At 44.9% G+C, this 17,395-nt stretch overlaps 2 protein-coding genes across 2 annotated transcripts; both read right to left on the reverse strand.

Annotated features, from left to right (window-relative positions):
* Window positions 1–14: 14 nt before the first annotated feature.
* LOC128720866 (polyadenylate-binding protein 4-like) lies at window positions 15–6,506 on the reverse strand. The gene is made up of 3 exons (XM_053814565.1): window positions 5,722–6,506; window positions 1,652–3,130; window positions 15–1,521 (listed from the first exon to the last, which is right to left on the reverse strand). Exons 1-3 carry the CDS (start codon window positions 5,912–5,914, stop codon window positions 1,265–1,267), a joined length of 1,929 nt encoding a protein of 642 aa, XP_053670540.1. The 5' UTR covers window positions 5,915–6,506; the 3' UTR covers window positions 15–1,264.
* Window positions 6,507–7,607: 1,101 nt separating this feature from the next.
* On the reverse strand, window positions 7,608–10,752 carry LOC128720099 (uncharacterized). The gene is made up of 2 exons (XM_053813744.1): window positions 10,342–10,752; window positions 7,608–9,761 (listed from the first exon to the last, which is right to left on the reverse strand). Exons 1-2 carry the CDS (start codon window positions 10,750–10,752, stop codon window positions 8,703–8,705), a joined length of 1,470 nt encoding a protein of 489 aa, XP_053669719.1. The 3' UTR covers window positions 7,608–8,702.
* Window positions 10,753–17,395: the final 6,643 nt, after the last annotated feature.

Genomic DNA, 17,395 nt, shown 5'->3' on the forward strand with positions numbered 1-17,395 from the left:
TGACACATCTACGATCGGTTCAACAATTCGTCATTGTTCCATTTCTCATCCCCTTTTTGTTTGTAGAATTTTCAGTTGCAATTTTTTCAGTTTTTTTTTCAGTTGTTATTTTTCTTCTGTCACCTCTATCCTCTCATCTCGTTTACTCCGTTACGTGTGCTTTTATAAAAGCATAGTTTCTACCACCGGTTTCTTCACAGTGTCTCACGTAAGTTTTTCTCTTTTTTGTTTTTATGTATTTTCACTTTTTTTGCTATTTTTCAGTTTTTTGATTTTATTTCGTTTATATATTCAGACTGTCGCATCGGTTGTTCTGTTGTATCTCATTGAATTAAGATCTTTTTTAGTATTGTGTGACTCACAGTTTTTTTTTCGTGGTTTCATTCTTCCTCTAAGGTTTTGTTGAATTGCTTTTTCACAGTTTCCTTTGAAATTCTTTCTACTTCATGCCTGGGATATTTAGAAACTTAGAATCTTCGCACTGTTCAAATTCCGTGTATATCTTCTAGAATCCTCCTTGTTTTCTAAACGTTCCAAATTGCTCAGTAGTACAGTACTTGCTTGTCTTGGCAAATTATTAATGATTTACTTATTGAAGGTTCGTTAAAAATCAACATTTGACATTTTGAATTGTTTTCTGATTTTTTTTGCAATTTTCTCCTCTCTCTGTCGCAGGTGTCCTTCTTTACGAACTCTACCTACAATTGTTGGTGTTCGTCAAGAGGATTTACTTTTCCATTTTGCAATATTTTTGAAGTTACCTTTTTCATCATTTACGATTTTTATAGTTTCTTTTCAATTTTTTTGTATCTTTTTTATATATACTTTATGCATATATATATTTTTCTGTGTAATATAATATTTGATAGGTTATATTATTGTTTTAAGAAGATTGCAGTGTGCGTTCTGCAAAAGCTGGAAAATCGTTAAGAATTTTCTTTGACGATTAAATGACATATTCAATTTTATAATATGAATAATGAAAAATACGAGCATTCGCAAAACGATACCCCAGCGCCTAAATCAATTAGATATCGTTCGATTAGCAAATGCTGCACTGTTCAATTGTCTTACCAAAAGAATGAACCTTGACGAGTGAATATAGCTACAATATATCATTTAATGGAATTTGTCTACATTCACATGATAATTGTTTTCACTACAATCTGCATTGCTTAAATGGATACTACAAACGAATCCTCAAGAATTTGGCAAAGAAGGATCATTTGACAAACGCCGCTCCAGCTGCTACGCTATTCTGCGCTTAGTTGTTCTGCCCGGAGGATTTCTGGTGAGCCTGCAGCACAGCTACAGCTTCTTCAGCCTTCGAGTTGAGCGACTCTTTATGCTCCAGCATGTGCAGCAGCTCCGAGTTGTCAATTTCGAGTAGCATACCAGTAATCTTACCCGCGAGGTTCGGATACATGACTTCAATCAATGGGAACAAACGTTCTCCAAGCATCTGCTTTTGCTCAGCCGGTTGAGCAGCGGCCAACATTGAAGCAGTAAGTGGTTCTTGTCCTAGAAGCACAATAAACAGATTTCAACAAATATTAGCATTGATTGTATGCAACATCATTTAAAAAAATGGTAAAAAAAATCGCAATTTAAAAATAACGTAACGGAATGAAAAGGAATATTTGATTCTTACCTTTAACGATGACAGCTTGCTGAGCAACGGGTTGTGCTGGCATGGGGACAGGCTGCGGCACCGGTGCGTTGCGCATGGCTTGCGTGTACTTATAGTTGGCTGTACGGGTTTGTCCGGCAGCCAATGGTGGTGCAACCGGGCGCGTTTGCATGTTGGCTGCAGTCTGCTGACCAGTAATCGGTCGAGCAGAGTTACGCATAGCAGCGGAGGTTGCTTGAGCAGATTGAGCGTTTGCAACCTGCTGATTGCCACCGCGCACGTTGCTCGCTTGGCGGTACTGGTTGTTGGCCACATGAGTTTGCATCGCCGGATAACCACCGGCCGGAGCATTCGCAGCCACATTTTGATTGGCTGTAGTCGGTCGGATCTGCGCATTGGCAGACCAGCGCGGAGCAGTACGTACTGGCGCTACCTGTGGGCCATAGTAGCGCTGAGGCTGTGCGAGAGTTGGCATGAAATAGCTGCCACCCTGCTGATACACCTGCCCAATGTGCTGCATACGCAGGCTATTTACGCGCTGAATATACTGGCTAGCCAGATGCGATTTGCGCTCCTCCTTGCGCTGGGCTAGCGCCACATAGAGTGGCTTGCTGCCGACAATACGCCCGTTCATTTCCGTTACCGCCTTCGTGGCTTCATCCGGCGCCGAGAAGCACACGAAACCGAAGCCCTTCGAGCGGCCTTCATCCAGCATCACCTTGGCGGAAGTGATTGTACCATACGGAGCGAACTCCTTGCGCAGGCGTTCGTCATCAATTGTGTCATCCAAGTTCTTCACGTACAGATTCACACCGTGGTAACGCGTCAAGCGCTCCATCTTCAGCTGCTCGAAACGACGTTTCAGCTCCATCTGACGCTCGTTTTTCTTCTGAGCACGACCAACATACAGTGTCTTTCCTTCGGCAAGATCTTTGCCATTCAGCTCTTGAACCGCTTGCTCGGCTGCCTCTGGACTCTCGAAAGCCACAAATCCGAACCCACGGCTTTTACCGTCCTTCATCATCACGCGAAGACTCGTGATCGAACCGTACTTCTCGAACATCTCGCGCAGTGTCTCTTCATTCAATTCCTCGCCAAAGTTCTTTACGTACACATTAGTGAACAGCTTAGCCTTTTCGCCGAGCTCCTTCTCACGCTCCTTGCGCGAGATAAAGCGTCCGACAAATACTTTTTTCTCGTTCAGCAACATGCCGTTTACCTTTGAGATGGATTCGTTTGCCGATTCCTCCGTCTCGAAATGCACAAAACCATATCCCTTGCTCTGTCCTTTGTCATCCTGAGCCACCTTGCAGCTCAGAATATTACCAAAAGCCGAAAACGTATCGTACATTGCCTTGTTATCGATCTTTTTATCCAAATTCTTGATAAAAACGTTGCCTACTCCGGATTTTCGCAACGAAGGGTCACGCTGCGACCACATAATACGGATCGGACGTCCTTTGATTGGATCAAAGTTCATCGTATCCAACGCACGTTCAGCTGAAAAGTATAAAAAGTATATACATTGTTACGCACAATTAACAAAATAAGTCTACTTGAAATACGTAAAACACGACTAATCGGGCAAAATGGTTTCATGATAAAACACAAATAGCTTATTATTATGAACAAAGAAAAAACAATTATGTACAGGCACGCAGATAAGGATACTTTTTTAAATTTAATCATGATCAGCGCTGTTGCAAACATTATTGAAAATGAAATTCATCCAAATTGCTTCTTCGCGTATCATTAAATTTCTAAAATAAAGGGTTGAGCAGATTGTTGCAGCAAGTAGAAATACACTCTTTCCTCGAATGAAAGAGAGAGTAGCTTGTAAGTGCGATCAAAGTGTTTAATTCAAACCATCCTGGGTATTCGATGATTCGAATCAATGGTTATTCCATTATGCCTGGCACGCATATCAATGTACGATACTATACATACATCATAATTGCATTAGCAGGCCACTCATGACGCAGCACATTCCGCTGCTTATGTGCAACGTCGCGATAATTGCAACAAACGAACAGGATCTCGTAAACACAGACAAACTAATCAATATTTGGCTAAAATTTAATCTGAACCAGGACCAGTAGAATGCAATCAATTTATCAATTAATTGCTTTTATCTTACGTCCCTCCATTCGCTGGGACGTCACGTGCGAGACGCTGTTAAAAATCAATTCACAAAACGAAGAATAAAGAAAAATATTTGCATTAGATTAATATGCAAGCAAAATTAATGATATACACGAATAATATACTCTCTAATGCCGGAATATATATCTTGAAAATTCCTGTTCATAATGTTCAATTATCTTAATTAGTTGTACAGGACGAATAAGTTTTGTTCGAATATATTTTTAAAATAGAACAATTTTAAAATATAATTTCCATGCAAGAGTAAATCAAAAATATTGAACTATAACTAAGCGAAGCCTGTAGTTTGACTTTCCTTCACCATTAAACGTGGTTGGTCGCTTAAAAAAGTGAAATCGACACGTAACTACATGCCACAAAATCCATTCACACAAGTTATCAGCTTTGTCTTTTGTTTTCTTCGTCTATTCGTTAAAACCCAGAGACTTTCGAATGAACATGGATGAACGATGAAAACAGTTAAAAAACATGGCTCAAATTCTAAAACGCATTTGTGAATTATCATGAAAAACCGATAAAGTATTAAGCGCAATATATCATTATCTAAATTCCAAGCCCATAATATTTGCAACTGATCGGTTCGATAGTTTATGTCTGCTTTACTTTGAACCATCTGTGACTCTTCAATGTCGCTATCTGTTAAATTCATTCCATGAAGGAAAGAAACTCCCTTCTCTTCATTGAAGGACAACCAGTACTTAAAATTCACCCAACCATTTGAAACATGTTTTTGAAGCGAATTGCCATTCGTTATCAACTGTCTGTTCAGTTCATATAAACCAAAATTTATATTCAGCTGAAAATACCGTTGGATAGCATACAATTGGAATCAGTATTTCAATACCTTTTTTACATTTAAATAATCGAATAATTGAGTGACGCAATTCATCAGCAATGAATCATACGTGTGGAAAACAAATGTTTGCACAATCAACTTTACAATTAATCGACTATTTTATCAGATCACCTTGGTCATAATACTAATACGAGGTTCGTACATTTGATAACGCAACTTGGCAACAGGCGACTTTAAAAGCCGCAAAACGATGTGGCGTGAGATTTTGCATCTGATTTTTTTACGCGTGAGTTATGTGCCTTCGAACTAGTACAACAATTTACAGTTCATGACTACAGTCGAATTTTAATAAACACGAAACAAAGAATAGTCAAGTTCAGTTCAGTTTGCTTACACATTTTTGCAACGCAAAATATCTACACTAATTGAACGATTTGAAGCTTTTTTCCGGTAAACTTTTATCGTTCACACGTGTCCCAACTGTAAATGCAACGAAATGAGGAATACCCCAACATTTCCTGCAACGTGTTCCTTCATGCCATATGTGTGTCGCCCCTTGCAGACAACGACGGTGTAAAGACGTGCGTTCGTCCTACCGTACCGAAATTCCTTTCCCTCTTTACAAACGAACGCATCTAGCTCGCAAACGAAAGAGACGGAAGCATGCGAGACACACAAAAAAATCCGCTCCGGTTGCAGTGGTTTGCCTCGTTCCCCTATTTTGCAGCTGTGATGCCGTGGCAAAACGATTGCATCCCCGGGTGGGAACCGTACGTGTACGGGAAAGAAGTTTACCCACCAAAATGAGCTTTCCACATGCACCGCTAGGGGGAGCTCTAGTGCACTCCGTCATCAGCGGTTGACTGCGCAGTACAAAGGGAGAATAAGGGAGAGATGGAGGGAGCGAATGAGCAAGCGATAAAGGGGGATCCGCATGAGAGTAAGCGAGAGGTTATCCCTTTTTTCAACATGGCGGTGCCTGCAGCAATCGTTAGCACCGTCATCGACCGTCAAATAAAAAGCACGTGTAAAGCGTGTCATGCCACCCGGAATGAGTTGTTTCTAGATAATTTATCAATGCAATAGTTGACGATATTTCAAGCAAATGGAGACAGGATATAGTTATACTCACCATCGGCTGGCTGCTGGAAGTTGACGTACGCGTAGCCAAGGGAGCGACGAGTGATAAGGTCGCGGCACACACGGATCGACAGTACCGGTCCGGCGGTGGAAAATTTCTCGAACAGCGTTGCCTCGGTAATATCCGAGTGCAGATCGCCGACGTACAGCGAAGCCATCTGGTAGTTCGGTGCTCCGGGATTCATGATGGTTCGTGATGCGCTGGAGGTATCTCTTTTTTCTCGAAAAGGTGGTGACGCGGCGTCAACAGTGACGGTGTCTGTGAGTCTTAACTTTCACTTCCGCTTGCACACAACTCGTGCAATTAAAGCCCGCGAGGTTGGCTGGGGCGTTCTCCGAAAATTTCGCACTCGAGCTACGTACGCACGGACACGTTGCTACGTCGACGACTTTGAGGAATCGTACCACGGGGGATGGAAATATATTTCCTGTTCAAGCTGCTGCAGTTGTGTTAGCACGAAGGTGAGAGAAGCTGGCTGCCTTCTTTTTTGTTTGCTGAACTGGTAACAGAGGTTGCTGTTCGCTGGAGTCACGAAGCAGAAAAGGACGTCGGTGGCTTCTGTTCACGCACACAATTTGCAACGATTCTTTTGCGAAATGAAAAATACGATTTTTTATTGTGTTGTTTGGGGGGTTTTCACTGTTTTGCGATTTTTTTGGGGTGATTTTTGTATTTTTATGTTTTTTTTTGTATATTTTTATTGGTATTTTTTATTCACAAAAAAATGTGAGTGGTTGTGCGATCTTATTCAAGAAGCACAACCGCACAACTTCAGGACGTCCGAGCGAATGACAATATTGACAGAAGGTGCCGTAATGCAGGGTTAGTGAGCCAACGTGTACCCATTAGCTGTCAGTGACTCGTATTAGGAAATCATATACTCTATGAAATACATATCCTCACATTGCAATATGGGAATCAAATGCTCTTTTGTATTCGATTATTTATTTTGAGATTACATTTTATCGTTTGCATTTAATGTATTTGTATACATATTTAAAGTATGAAGCAGCAATGTAAAGAAAGAGCTTAGATGATATTTCGATATATAATACCTATAATCATCATGGATTCTATTTGGCCTACGCAAGGTGTATAGACAAATGAATACCATCAATCATGCGTGATAATTTCAATGAATCTAGATTTACACAAGATACTGTGTATATTATAGGCTTGTTTCTGTCATACTAGCCCTGGAAACTGGCCTTTACGTGAATACTGATTTGACACCCGGAAGTTCCATTGATGGCGCTAGCATCGCATAGTAGAATACGATTGGACTCGAATTACGCCAAGAGAAATGTCAAATAATTTAAACAGAAGAAAAGATAGGTATTTTAAACCGTTGCTCAAGCAATGTACGCAAGGATTAATTAACGTATAACTTTAAACTATTCTTACCACTCGAAGTGCCGGCAATATATTTTCGGAATAATTTTTTGCTTCGTATGTCACCTGGATGGGGCTTTATTTTACACCTTCTGCAATCGCACGTCGAACTGGTTTCAGCAGACCTAGCGTCCTCACGAAGGTCCTGAATGAGAACGGATTCTTAAACTCCACACATGTTCAGTGTGAAATTTGTTTAATTAACATCTCCACGAAAATGTTACAAACTCAAGCTTCTTTTTACGCTTTTTATCCCCCCGTTTTTGGTGTTGGAATTTCTTTAGTTCAAATGCACGATACGTCTTGCTTTCGAAAAAACCTAAAAGGAAATGATTGCCGGTCGCAGCGCAGCGATCAATGACTACCTTGATTGGGGTTGGTCTTGAATAAGCGCTTACTGGATTACAATTCATATGTCATCACCGAGAATGAGGCTACAACGATTTAGTTTGATATTGGATAATATTTGTATTCATCCAGCACGTTGCCGCCCGTTAGTGAAGTTTGGTATCACATTTACACCATGTTTATCATCACTGTAAGGCTAAGGTTCTGGTGCCTGGCTGTATGAAATACTATGACACAGATTCTTGTGTCTCGTATATAAACGCTACTAAATATGATGAAACAAAGAATGCGGCATGACGAAAATGAATGAAATAATAAAACGCCTCCTAACGTATGTATCACCAGCGTGATATTTTGATTCGGGTAAACAAGAAATATTTTTTAATTAACATTTCCCCTTTTGTAAAGCAAGGCTTCTATCGGCTTTGATGGCTGCGCAAGGAATCGTCAATATTACAAATACCGCACATGTAATATTTATGTCGTTATACATCTCCCTATTCTAACCGTCGTTAAAGCATTGTATAAAACTAAGTGTTGTGTGTTTGTAGAAAAATGTAGTTTGTTGTTTCCGCTGCTTCCTACAACTTTGTGGATTTTTGGGAATGTTTTTTTTTGTCTTGCTTTCATGAATTGAGGTATCGTTACTCTTCCCTAGTGAAGACGAAAATGAGATCCAAGTGTTCTAAACTCTAAAGCAAAGCAATGCACATCGGGGAGCGTCGCTGACATAGAATGAAAAATAAAGAGTTATAATATAGTAAAATAAAACCTAAATACACAGTCGAGCACCACCGAGTGGGCACTTTTTAAACAAATGAATTAGCTTACAATAATACTACGTTTGTTTTGATATACACGCAACACCTGCATCATGGATAGCTTCTTCACAATCACGCGAAAGTGAAGGATATCTCATTCTTAAGTATGATTCGCTTCCTAACCGCTGCTTTGCGCTTCGTGTACTCTCTCTCTCTCTTGTTTTTGGTACCATGTAAATTTCAACGATTGATCATAACTAAAAGCACGTGTAACAACGCGGGCGATAAACATGCGATAACTACTGATTATCTTTGCGGCCTGGGGATTTAACTAGTAACAAATGCTTCCATCCGCTAGCTCTCCGCGCGTATGCAGGTCGCTGGTAAATTGAACGTTTGCTCGTACAAATGAAAATAAAGAGTTGCTGAAACAATCGCGAAACATTTGCCCGGGTGGATGTGCAAGCCTTTCTAATCGTTCTTCCCTGCACGCATGTCCGCGTTGCAGATAATCGAAACGGACAGCGCACCGGAGCATAATTGTTGCCGCAAGGGTCCCACAGGGTCCGCTGGCGTGTCCTCGGTGTCGTTCGCGTTCGTGGAGCAATCGGTGCGCCAAGATTGCATCGCCTTTAGCGATGGCACAACATCGATCACCTCCGAGAGGGCAGAATCGAAGCTTAACACTATTTCTTTGCTACCGTCCTCGTACGGATGGGCCATCATCTGGGCAATGTTCCCATTCCGATCGCTCCTCATCCTTGTGTGACGAGGATGCCAGGGTACTTTTTCACGAGCAGCACGATCCTGCAGCTCATCAGCGCCGATTTGTGGAATGGGTTCTTTCGTCACACTCGTACCCTGGCCTTCGAGCATTCGTATGAGCTGACTTTCGAACGGTTTGACTAGCATCGTGTACGCATCAAAGCCTTGCTCCGTGCTGCTGGAAACCATATCTGAAGCGATATCGTCCTTTCCACCTTCGGAGCTGCCCTTACGGCGGTGATGCGGCAGCGATAAATCATTCCGCTGGCCGTTTCGCTCCTTCAGAACCGATCGCCGGTTGCTTGAGGCAATTTCGCTCGCCCTTTTCGAGTAGGGATGAACGTGATGGTACGGATGGACAAGCTTTTCCTGCGCTTCACCGGGACAGTGCGTCGTCGAGGACACTTGACCGTGCTGATCCGGTTCGTACGATGAAGCGAATTGCCGCCCACGTCGAGGTAGGTTTTCCGACGAGGATCGAGGGTTTTCTTGCCGATTTTCCTTATCATGACGAGACGATGAGGACGAGGTGTCGATGGCATAAGAATGATCGAGGGTCGCTTTCGTTCGTGGTTTGTGGCCATGGTGCCGTCCATGCCGGCTGTTGTTACTGCTGTCGGCAGCTGATGACGATCGGCTCGTCGACGGGGCCGGTTCGTACGTTCGCGAACTGCCGGAGGAAGTGTTCTGCAGCGAGTACCAATTGATAAGCCAGTTGTTGCAGCTAAAGCAGATGTGCTTGTCCGCGTTATCCCCACGTTCGGCCTAAAAACAATCAAGAAGATAGTATAAACGATGGGAAAATGTAACCAGTGCGTGTCATTCACATTTCTAACGAATCTAAATCACAAAACAAGAACTAGCCGTTCATTCGTACAGGGTCGCTTCCGTTCTCTCAAACGCGGGAAAACCACCAACCCCGGAGTTGAATTAGAACGGCTTCTGCCACCTTATGACATACAATATATTTTCTCTTCCATACCACCGCACGGTCGGAAAGAAGGACACGAGCAAAAGGCAAGGACCTGCGAAAGCGCATCCACGGTGGAAGCAGGATAAGATGCCCTACGACACGATAGAGACAGCACAACCCCTAAAAAGGCGTACACGCAGGTCATCCTTGCGAGCGAGAAAGGTGAGAAACAATAAAACACAGCAAAAAAAGGAAAAAAAGGGCGCTCTCTTCTTGCGCCCGTTGTCCTGCGTATGCGTACCGCGGACCGCGCGAAGAGGAAAATCGATAATACAGAAGCCCTCATATTACGGGTGGTACGTACGTAAAGGAATGCCGTAAAGTGGCAGCACGGTTTGCGGCAAAGGACAAACTTCTCCGAACGCTACTTACCCGAAATTTGTACTTTTCGTAAATCACGTCCACAATGTTTGGTCCGTTTCGGGGCTCGAAAATGTTGAGCGACAGATTCGTGTAGATACCGCAAATGAGACAAACGTTCGTCTTCCTTCGCAGCACCGTCCCGGTGGTATTGGCCGTCCCCCCTACCGTCCCTCCACCGTTGCTTCGATGATGGGCAGGCGAAGAGGTATCCGGGTCGGTTCTGGTGTGCCCTACACCACCAGGACCCCCACCAGGAGGTCCTTGCTTTTCCAGCACGCTTCCTTCGGTGCCACTACTCCCACTGTTCCCGTGGCCACCGCCATCGGCACCGTTTGCCATCCGTCCTGGCTGGCCTGCTTGGTTCGGTGCAGTACCAGCTGCACTGTTTCCGGCTGTGGAGGACGAGGCACTACTGCTCATACTGATTTTCGGGCCGTTTCCGGTACCGCTCGCTGGACGGAGGATCCTATCCTATAGCTTTCCTGATTCACTGATGCTATTGCTGTTGTATTTTGGTGGGGTGAGTGCTGCTGCTGCCAGGACAAAAAGGTGCCTCTCAATCGTCACCGTCTGCAGCACGAGTCACTGGCCGTTGCGAGGAGGCGCACCGACACGACAAATTAAATTAAACCGCAGTGCGTTCGGTTCTGCATAGCAGGTGGAACAACGGGTGCAGCAAAAATAAAGAACTGGCTAGCTAAGGCAGAGCGAGAGTGTTGTTGAACTTTTATCCGTGCGCCTTTCGCTGCTACTGTATCGGCACGACCATCATCCCCGTAAGGACCACCGAGCACTGGGGGTTTTTGACTTTGGTGTGGCGCGGATTCGATCACGTTGTTTCGCGTTTGCCGCTCTTGCGCACGAAGCGACCGCCTTTTGCATAAATACACATCGACACACCAAAACCGGGGTTGACTTTTGAGAGGACGAGGGACCTGTTTTTTTTTTCGCGCACGGGATCGAACTGAGGAAAAGCCACTGGTGGATCAATCGATGGAAAGCCTCATCACGCCAGCCGTCGGTTTAGGTCCTACGAAATGCTGGGTTCCGAAGGGCTGGTAAGCAAACAGCAGATGTTTTCTGTTCTCTTCTTTCCCGCTTTCCATCGTCCGTACCTACAGTGGTTGAAAGATGCAGCGAGACACCTCGTGCGTTTTCGTACGCTCCGAAATCCTTACCTACAGTCGCTTTTATTTGGTATGCAGTTTGAATTATTATGCGCAATTGTTTCGTTTTAAAAATGTTCCATAACATACGTGTTTCTAGCGTAAAGCTATCAATAAAAATTGATAGTTGTTAATGGATTTTAAGCTAAACATAACCGTTTCTCAACATACCTTGGTATTGAGCATATGTCAAGAAATGTCACGGATTATGCTGTCAAAGGGCTGCCAAATTATGTTGGCCTAGCGAAAAGGAGTTATAAAAAAATCTCACTTTAAAAATGTTGTATATATGATGAATTTAATAAAAAAAATTAGTTTATATTTCAAACATTTTATTTTAAACTAGGACACAGTTTTGGGGTAGGGATCACAGGATAGAGGTTTATTGTTCTTTGAAAGTATATATATTTTGCCGATTTTGTCCGTTAAATCCATAGGCAATAACACTATGCATGATAGCACTTTTTAAGGCATATAATGGATCTCGAAGCCCATTATATGCCTTAAAAAGGGGCCCATTATATGCCCATTAATATAAGGTTAACTAATATTTTATAGCTTTTCACAGATGTAGTTCTGGTTGAAGCTGTTTAAGTATGTGGCTATGAGTAACCATTGTTGGTCAAGATTTCAAAGCAGCAAACATATGTTAAATAGCAATTGTTATTAACCATACGAGCATATAGATAACGTAACATACAGTCGGTGAGCGGTATGGCGCGAAACTTAATCCTTTCGTTGCATTCGAAACCTTATTGGCGCGAAATAGTTGCATGGCTCGCTAGCTGTACAAAAACCAAACTTGAATTTGAACCTTTATTTATCGTGAAACTTAGTAATTTATCGTGGCATTTATAAGCCAAGGGAATGGTTGATTCGAATAGGTTGTAGATAGATTAGATTAGAAACAAACAGCAAGGATTTGAAAATTTCCCCACACGATTCAACCATCAACGTTTATAGACTGCGATGGAGTTCTTCGCATTTTCGAATTCGAACTTCGAAAAAGTTTTCCAAAATGTGATATTACCGTTACGTAAGGACGAAAAGGACATCCAATGACCTGGCAACGGATCAGTTTAACTGAAAAATACATAACTATGGAAAATAAGGCATTTTTGGGGATTCTGTATATGTTTAAAATAATGAAGGATGCAAAGCCGTCAAGAGGGCTTTTATACGGAAAAATGTTCTTGTCACCTTGCAAACTAAAAACACATAGATTCAGCTGCAGTTTATGATGAATCACTAGTGGATGATGAAATGCTTCGTTTAAGTGCATTTCTGAGTAAGCTGTATGACATTAACAAATAGAAGGTGCATGAAACTAGCGTTGCAAAGCGTCTCTAAAATACATCCGCCGAATTCTCGCCACCATTCGCCACCGGCCCAAATGCAACCCGGATGCATTTGTGTATGCATTAAATGGTGGGTCAATTTGCTGCCACTTTCCAGCTAAATACGCTCGGTTTCAGCCAGTAACCGCCGCATCTGGCGATGAGCTTCCCACACCGGCACCCGCCCAAAAGCCTCCCGCCGGTCATTTGTGCGTAATTACGCCTCGCGGTCCCGAGAGAGCGAGTTCCCTCGCCGGCCCGCCGACGCTTGAGGGAAATTGTTTGTTATTTGTTGATAAATAAAACACACGCGAACGGGCGCGCGCGCGCCTGGCAGAGCACTGGCATGTCCTTTCCGGGACAAATCCACCCGCCGGCATGGTGGTGCATTTCGCTAGAGCCTCGTTGTGCCAGCAAAGGGACATCAGGTCGGGAGCTGGGCTGGACCCTCTGATGCGTAAATACTTACGGGGCTTAGCGTGCGAAAAGCCACACGCACAGATGGGAACCGCGCGAATTATAGCTCGCATGCACCCGCGTGTGAACGATGGGTTTCCCAAGCCAGAGAGGCGCGCATGTTCCATAAGTACCACTGATGTGCCGTTTGTGGATATTGATCGTGTGTTTTTTCTTTTCTTCTCTCCATTGAATTGCTGCCCGAGGATGCTAGAATTATGCCGTCCCAAGTCAGCATTCATGCGTGACGTCGTAGCGCGGGTTTTCCGACCACCATTAACCCTTCGGTGCGTATCAAACGTCACTCGAACGTTTCGAACCATCAAAGTAGGCCATATGCAGGAGCAAAGGTAGCATACAATTGTTTGCCACTCATACATTTTGACCGCCCAAAGCACCCAACTCATGACGTCATCAGTCGCCCCGTATGAAGGGTTAAAAGGGGGCGCAACACCCTATTTTCCGCGATTACGAGCCACCGACGGGGGTTGCCCAACCAGGTTAAGTTTGCCAGTGCCGAGGACGAGCTCGACCCTCGCCTGAACCAGCACCGTTTGTGGTTGGGTCGTTTTTTAGTACCAACCCCTCGGATACTTCCACCCACGAGCCCCACAGGCGACCACCAGGACCGCGCCGTGCGCACTTTGCCATGATTAGTGGGATTGGGTTTGGGGTTTTTCGCACCGGAAGTGCATTTCGGTCGCACGTTCGATAGCACAAATGCACAATGCACCACGCTTGGCATGGAATCGTGCTTGTGATTCTTTTTTTATTCTTCTTCATCGCCCGCTCTCTCTCTCTCTCTCTCTCTCTCTGTGACACTCTCCCACAGCACGTCCTGGACGCTCGTGATGCACTTCCTGCCAAGCCACGCACCGGAAAATGCGCTTAGCGCCAGGGAAGGGGGTTGGATATATGCACAGACGGTGGGATATATTTATTTACCGAGTCGCTGCAAGTAAATTTAACGCACGCAGTCCAGTGATTACGCGCAACCGGGACCGGTCACCGAATTGGAGTGAATTTTGTGGTCGGCTTTTAGGCGTGCGCTTAAATCCGTAGTTAAGCTCCTCTTCCCGCTTCCCGAGCGGTGCTGGGGAAGCTATTTTTACACCTCCCACAGCCACCTGGGGGAGCCACACACACACAGGGGTGGGTTTAATACCCACCCACACCAGGATGCGGCTCCCACCCGGCGCGTGTGAGGTTGAATGAAACGTGCACCCCCCGATAATGGATCCGCTCTAAATTGATTACGCGTGGCGATATAGCGCGATACATTACCGCTTTCACGCAGGGCGCTCTGTGGGGTTGAGAACAAAACAAAAAACGGAAGGCCCTTTTTTGTAGGTTTGCATCGGGTGTTTTTTTTTTTTTGCTGGTACCATTTTAAATCACTTGGTTTAAGCTCGCCCACATTTGAGACAGCGTATCTTCACCACACCGCAAAAAAAAAGCTCGCCTTCAACAGGGGTTTCATATTTAAACCAGCACCGGGAATGATGTCGTCGGATTGGGGTGTAAAAAAAAAACTGCCCCCAAACACACGCTAGCTCGAGAGCTGAACGCCGAACGGAAACGACAAACAAAGTCCCTAGTTAGCTAGCCCACACAACTCCGTCAATCAGCGCCATGTGCGGCCATGTCTCTAAGGAAAAGGTTGCCCCACCCACGCGTGTGCGGATAGACGAGATGCTCGTGTCATTCCTCCGCGCCAACCATCGCCCCCTTCTCCCCCCATCCTCCGGGTGATAGTTTGTCCCCGGTGTGGTTAAACTTTTTCTCACGCGTTCTTTGAAGTCGGAAAATGTTATCGCCTGCGGCTGCGGCGAGCGATGTGTCGGGTTTTTAGCATGCATGTCACCCATCCGTGTGCCCGTTCCCGTAGCTGAGACAATACATTCCACTTGGGAGAGGGGGTGAGGGTGGGAGGGGGGGAGGAGGGTGGCAAAGGCGCCTCCACCCCCGACAGCGCTCCTGGTGGATTTCGCTGATTTAGTTCGCTTGTTGAATTGGACTTTCGTTCCCGTCGCTGGAGGTCGTAAGGACACGCAGCTATCGGTCTGCTTCCGGTTGGAGTAGGGGGGGGGGGGAGGGAGGAGGAGGGGGGATGTTTTCACACACACACACCCACCCATACTCGCTGACGAACGGATGGATGGTGAATGAGTTTGTCTTCTTGGGAAGCGGTTGTCACCGAGGCCGAAATTCCCTCCGGTAGCTCGATGGGGGTGAGTGGGTGGGTCGCACGAAGGACACGAAGGACACGCAGGACCCTCTCCCTCTCCTCAACAAAAGCTACTTGCTTGCTGTCAAAGGGACCTCGCTCTAATCGGCAAGATTGCGGTCCGCTAGAGCTGTGCCCCCGTGGCTCGAGGGAGGTCAGAAATGCAACCGTTCGCAAATATTTAAGGACTCGCATTCGGATCAGAAACGACCTCACCTCCTGTGTGTGTGTGTGTGTGTGTGTGTGTGGTTGTGTCAGTGTCTTGAAGTGAAGTGCCCCTGAGTCATGCGGCTCGTACACACATGCCTGTCGGTGCCAATGGGAGGCAAATTATGGTTGCGAGTACGATGCACAGAGGTTCTCGAAAAAACAATGCAAAAAAAAAAAACGTGCGAAACTATTCTCTGGTTTGGCAAAGTTTTCGAACGTACGTCTCGAGGGAAATTCGTCCCGCTTTGGGGAAAGGGGGGGGGGATTGTACGCGTACGGAACCGGCCAGTTTGCAGCCGGACATGGGCTCTTGTTTTTTTTTCTTCTTCATTCAAGGAAACAGAGACCCAGACGGGAATGAAAACTCAAACCCACAAACGGACAGCCAGTCTCGGAGCGAACGCGCTGGAAGTGAACAAAACCTCCGGACCGCCGGATTGTGGTTGTGGGGTTTTTTTTGTCGTGTGTCTCGGGCAGGACGAATATCCGGTTGCAGGAGTCGTCCAGCTTCACGAGGCCGTTGTGCTGTTTTATTGTATTTACTTTAAGTTTGAGACGACTCTGATGAGTACCAAAAAACAAGGGCGAACGGCGTTATTATGGCGTGTGGACGCATTCCAGGACATTCAAATCAATTGTAACCATATCATCCGACAACAAACCCCTTGAGTTCTTTGATTATAGGTATTTCTTTTATTTTTTTTGCATTAAAAATGACTAAAATTCCCATGCCTCCCACGAGGGAACCGATCAAGCGCACGGGAATGTTTCGGAAAATCGCTTCAAATCTAAACAAGCGTGACAAAAACAAGAAAATCGCGTGACACAGCGATTGTGATACGGTCATAAAATATGTACCAGCATAATAACAGCATTACGGGAGGCTTTTTGTCGGAATTGCAGGTTTGGTATTAAAATTTCATGACCGTTTTGGTGCTGCTTCTAATGGTGGTGTCCCCTTCGAATGTAGCCGTTCCAACAGCTCTATTAATTCCTTCCACGGTACTCGCAGGCTGTGAGTTTTCCTCCCCCAAGAGAGAGAGAGGAAATCGAAGCAATGAATTAAGCACTTCAACACGTTTCGCAATTGCATTAATGTGCCCCCAAAGGGGCTCAAAGTAGCGCTCTTCACACGAGTGCCCGTTACGAAGGGGGACAAAAAAAACCCCTATGATTTGAGGTCCCAAAGGGGTGTTGAAAAAAAAAAAGGAAAAAAGAAAATCATTGCAAGGAAATGGGGCTTAAAAATTCCCTTCCCAAAGACTCGGTGAGTGTTAACTCGCCTCGAAGGAGTCTCGCTAGAGCGAGGGAGAAGAAAAAAAACCAGGGGGTTTTATAATAAGTTTCCCACCCGAAATATACATATTGCATCCGGGAAAGAAGCGTTATTCGCGCTCGATCGCGGAAACTCCCCTTGGTGCAGCACGATCGCGTGGAAACTGTGGAAAGCTTCCAATCTGCCACCGGGTTTTCATCGGGAAAAGCCTAGTCCACGAGTGGGGGAAGAAGTGTATGAGTGTAGTGGCAGTATGAAATCCGATAAATTATTGGTGCATATTAAATGTCACCGGCAGGTTTTGCAGTGGAAGGAAATTTATTAAAATGCTCCCCCAATCGGCGTTACAAGCAGCCAGATAATGGGAGAGAAAACGTTTCCATCTGGGGCA

This window comes from Anopheles nili, chromosome 2, assembly GCF_943737925.1.
Source record: "Anopheles nili chromosome 2, idAnoNiliSN_F5_01, whole genome shotgun sequence".
In the NCBI taxonomy this organism is placed as follows: Eukaryota; Metazoa; Arthropoda; class Insecta; order Diptera; family Culicidae; genus Anopheles; species Anopheles nili.

Coding starts and splice junctions, on each gene's coding strand:
- LOC128720866 (XM_053814565.1), bottom strand. CDS start 5,914: ATGAATCCCGGAGCACCGAACTACCAGATGGCTTCGCTGTACGTCGGC. Junction 3,131..5,721: donor CTTCCAGCAGCCAGCCGATG/GTGAGTATAACT, acceptor TATACTTTTCAG/CTGAACGTGCGTTGGATACG. Junction 1,522..1,651: donor GCAAGCTGTCATCGTTAAAG/GTAAGAATCAAA, acceptor TTGTGCTTCTAG/GACAAGAACCACTTACTGCT.
- LOC128720099 (XM_053813744.1), bottom strand. CDS start 10,752: ATGAGCAGTAGTGCCTCGTCCTCCACAGCCGGAAACAGTGCAGCTGGT. Junction 9,762..10,341: donor ACGAAAAGTACAAATTTCGG/GTAAGTAGCGTT, acceptor GATTGTTTTTAG/GCCGAACGTGGGGATAACGC.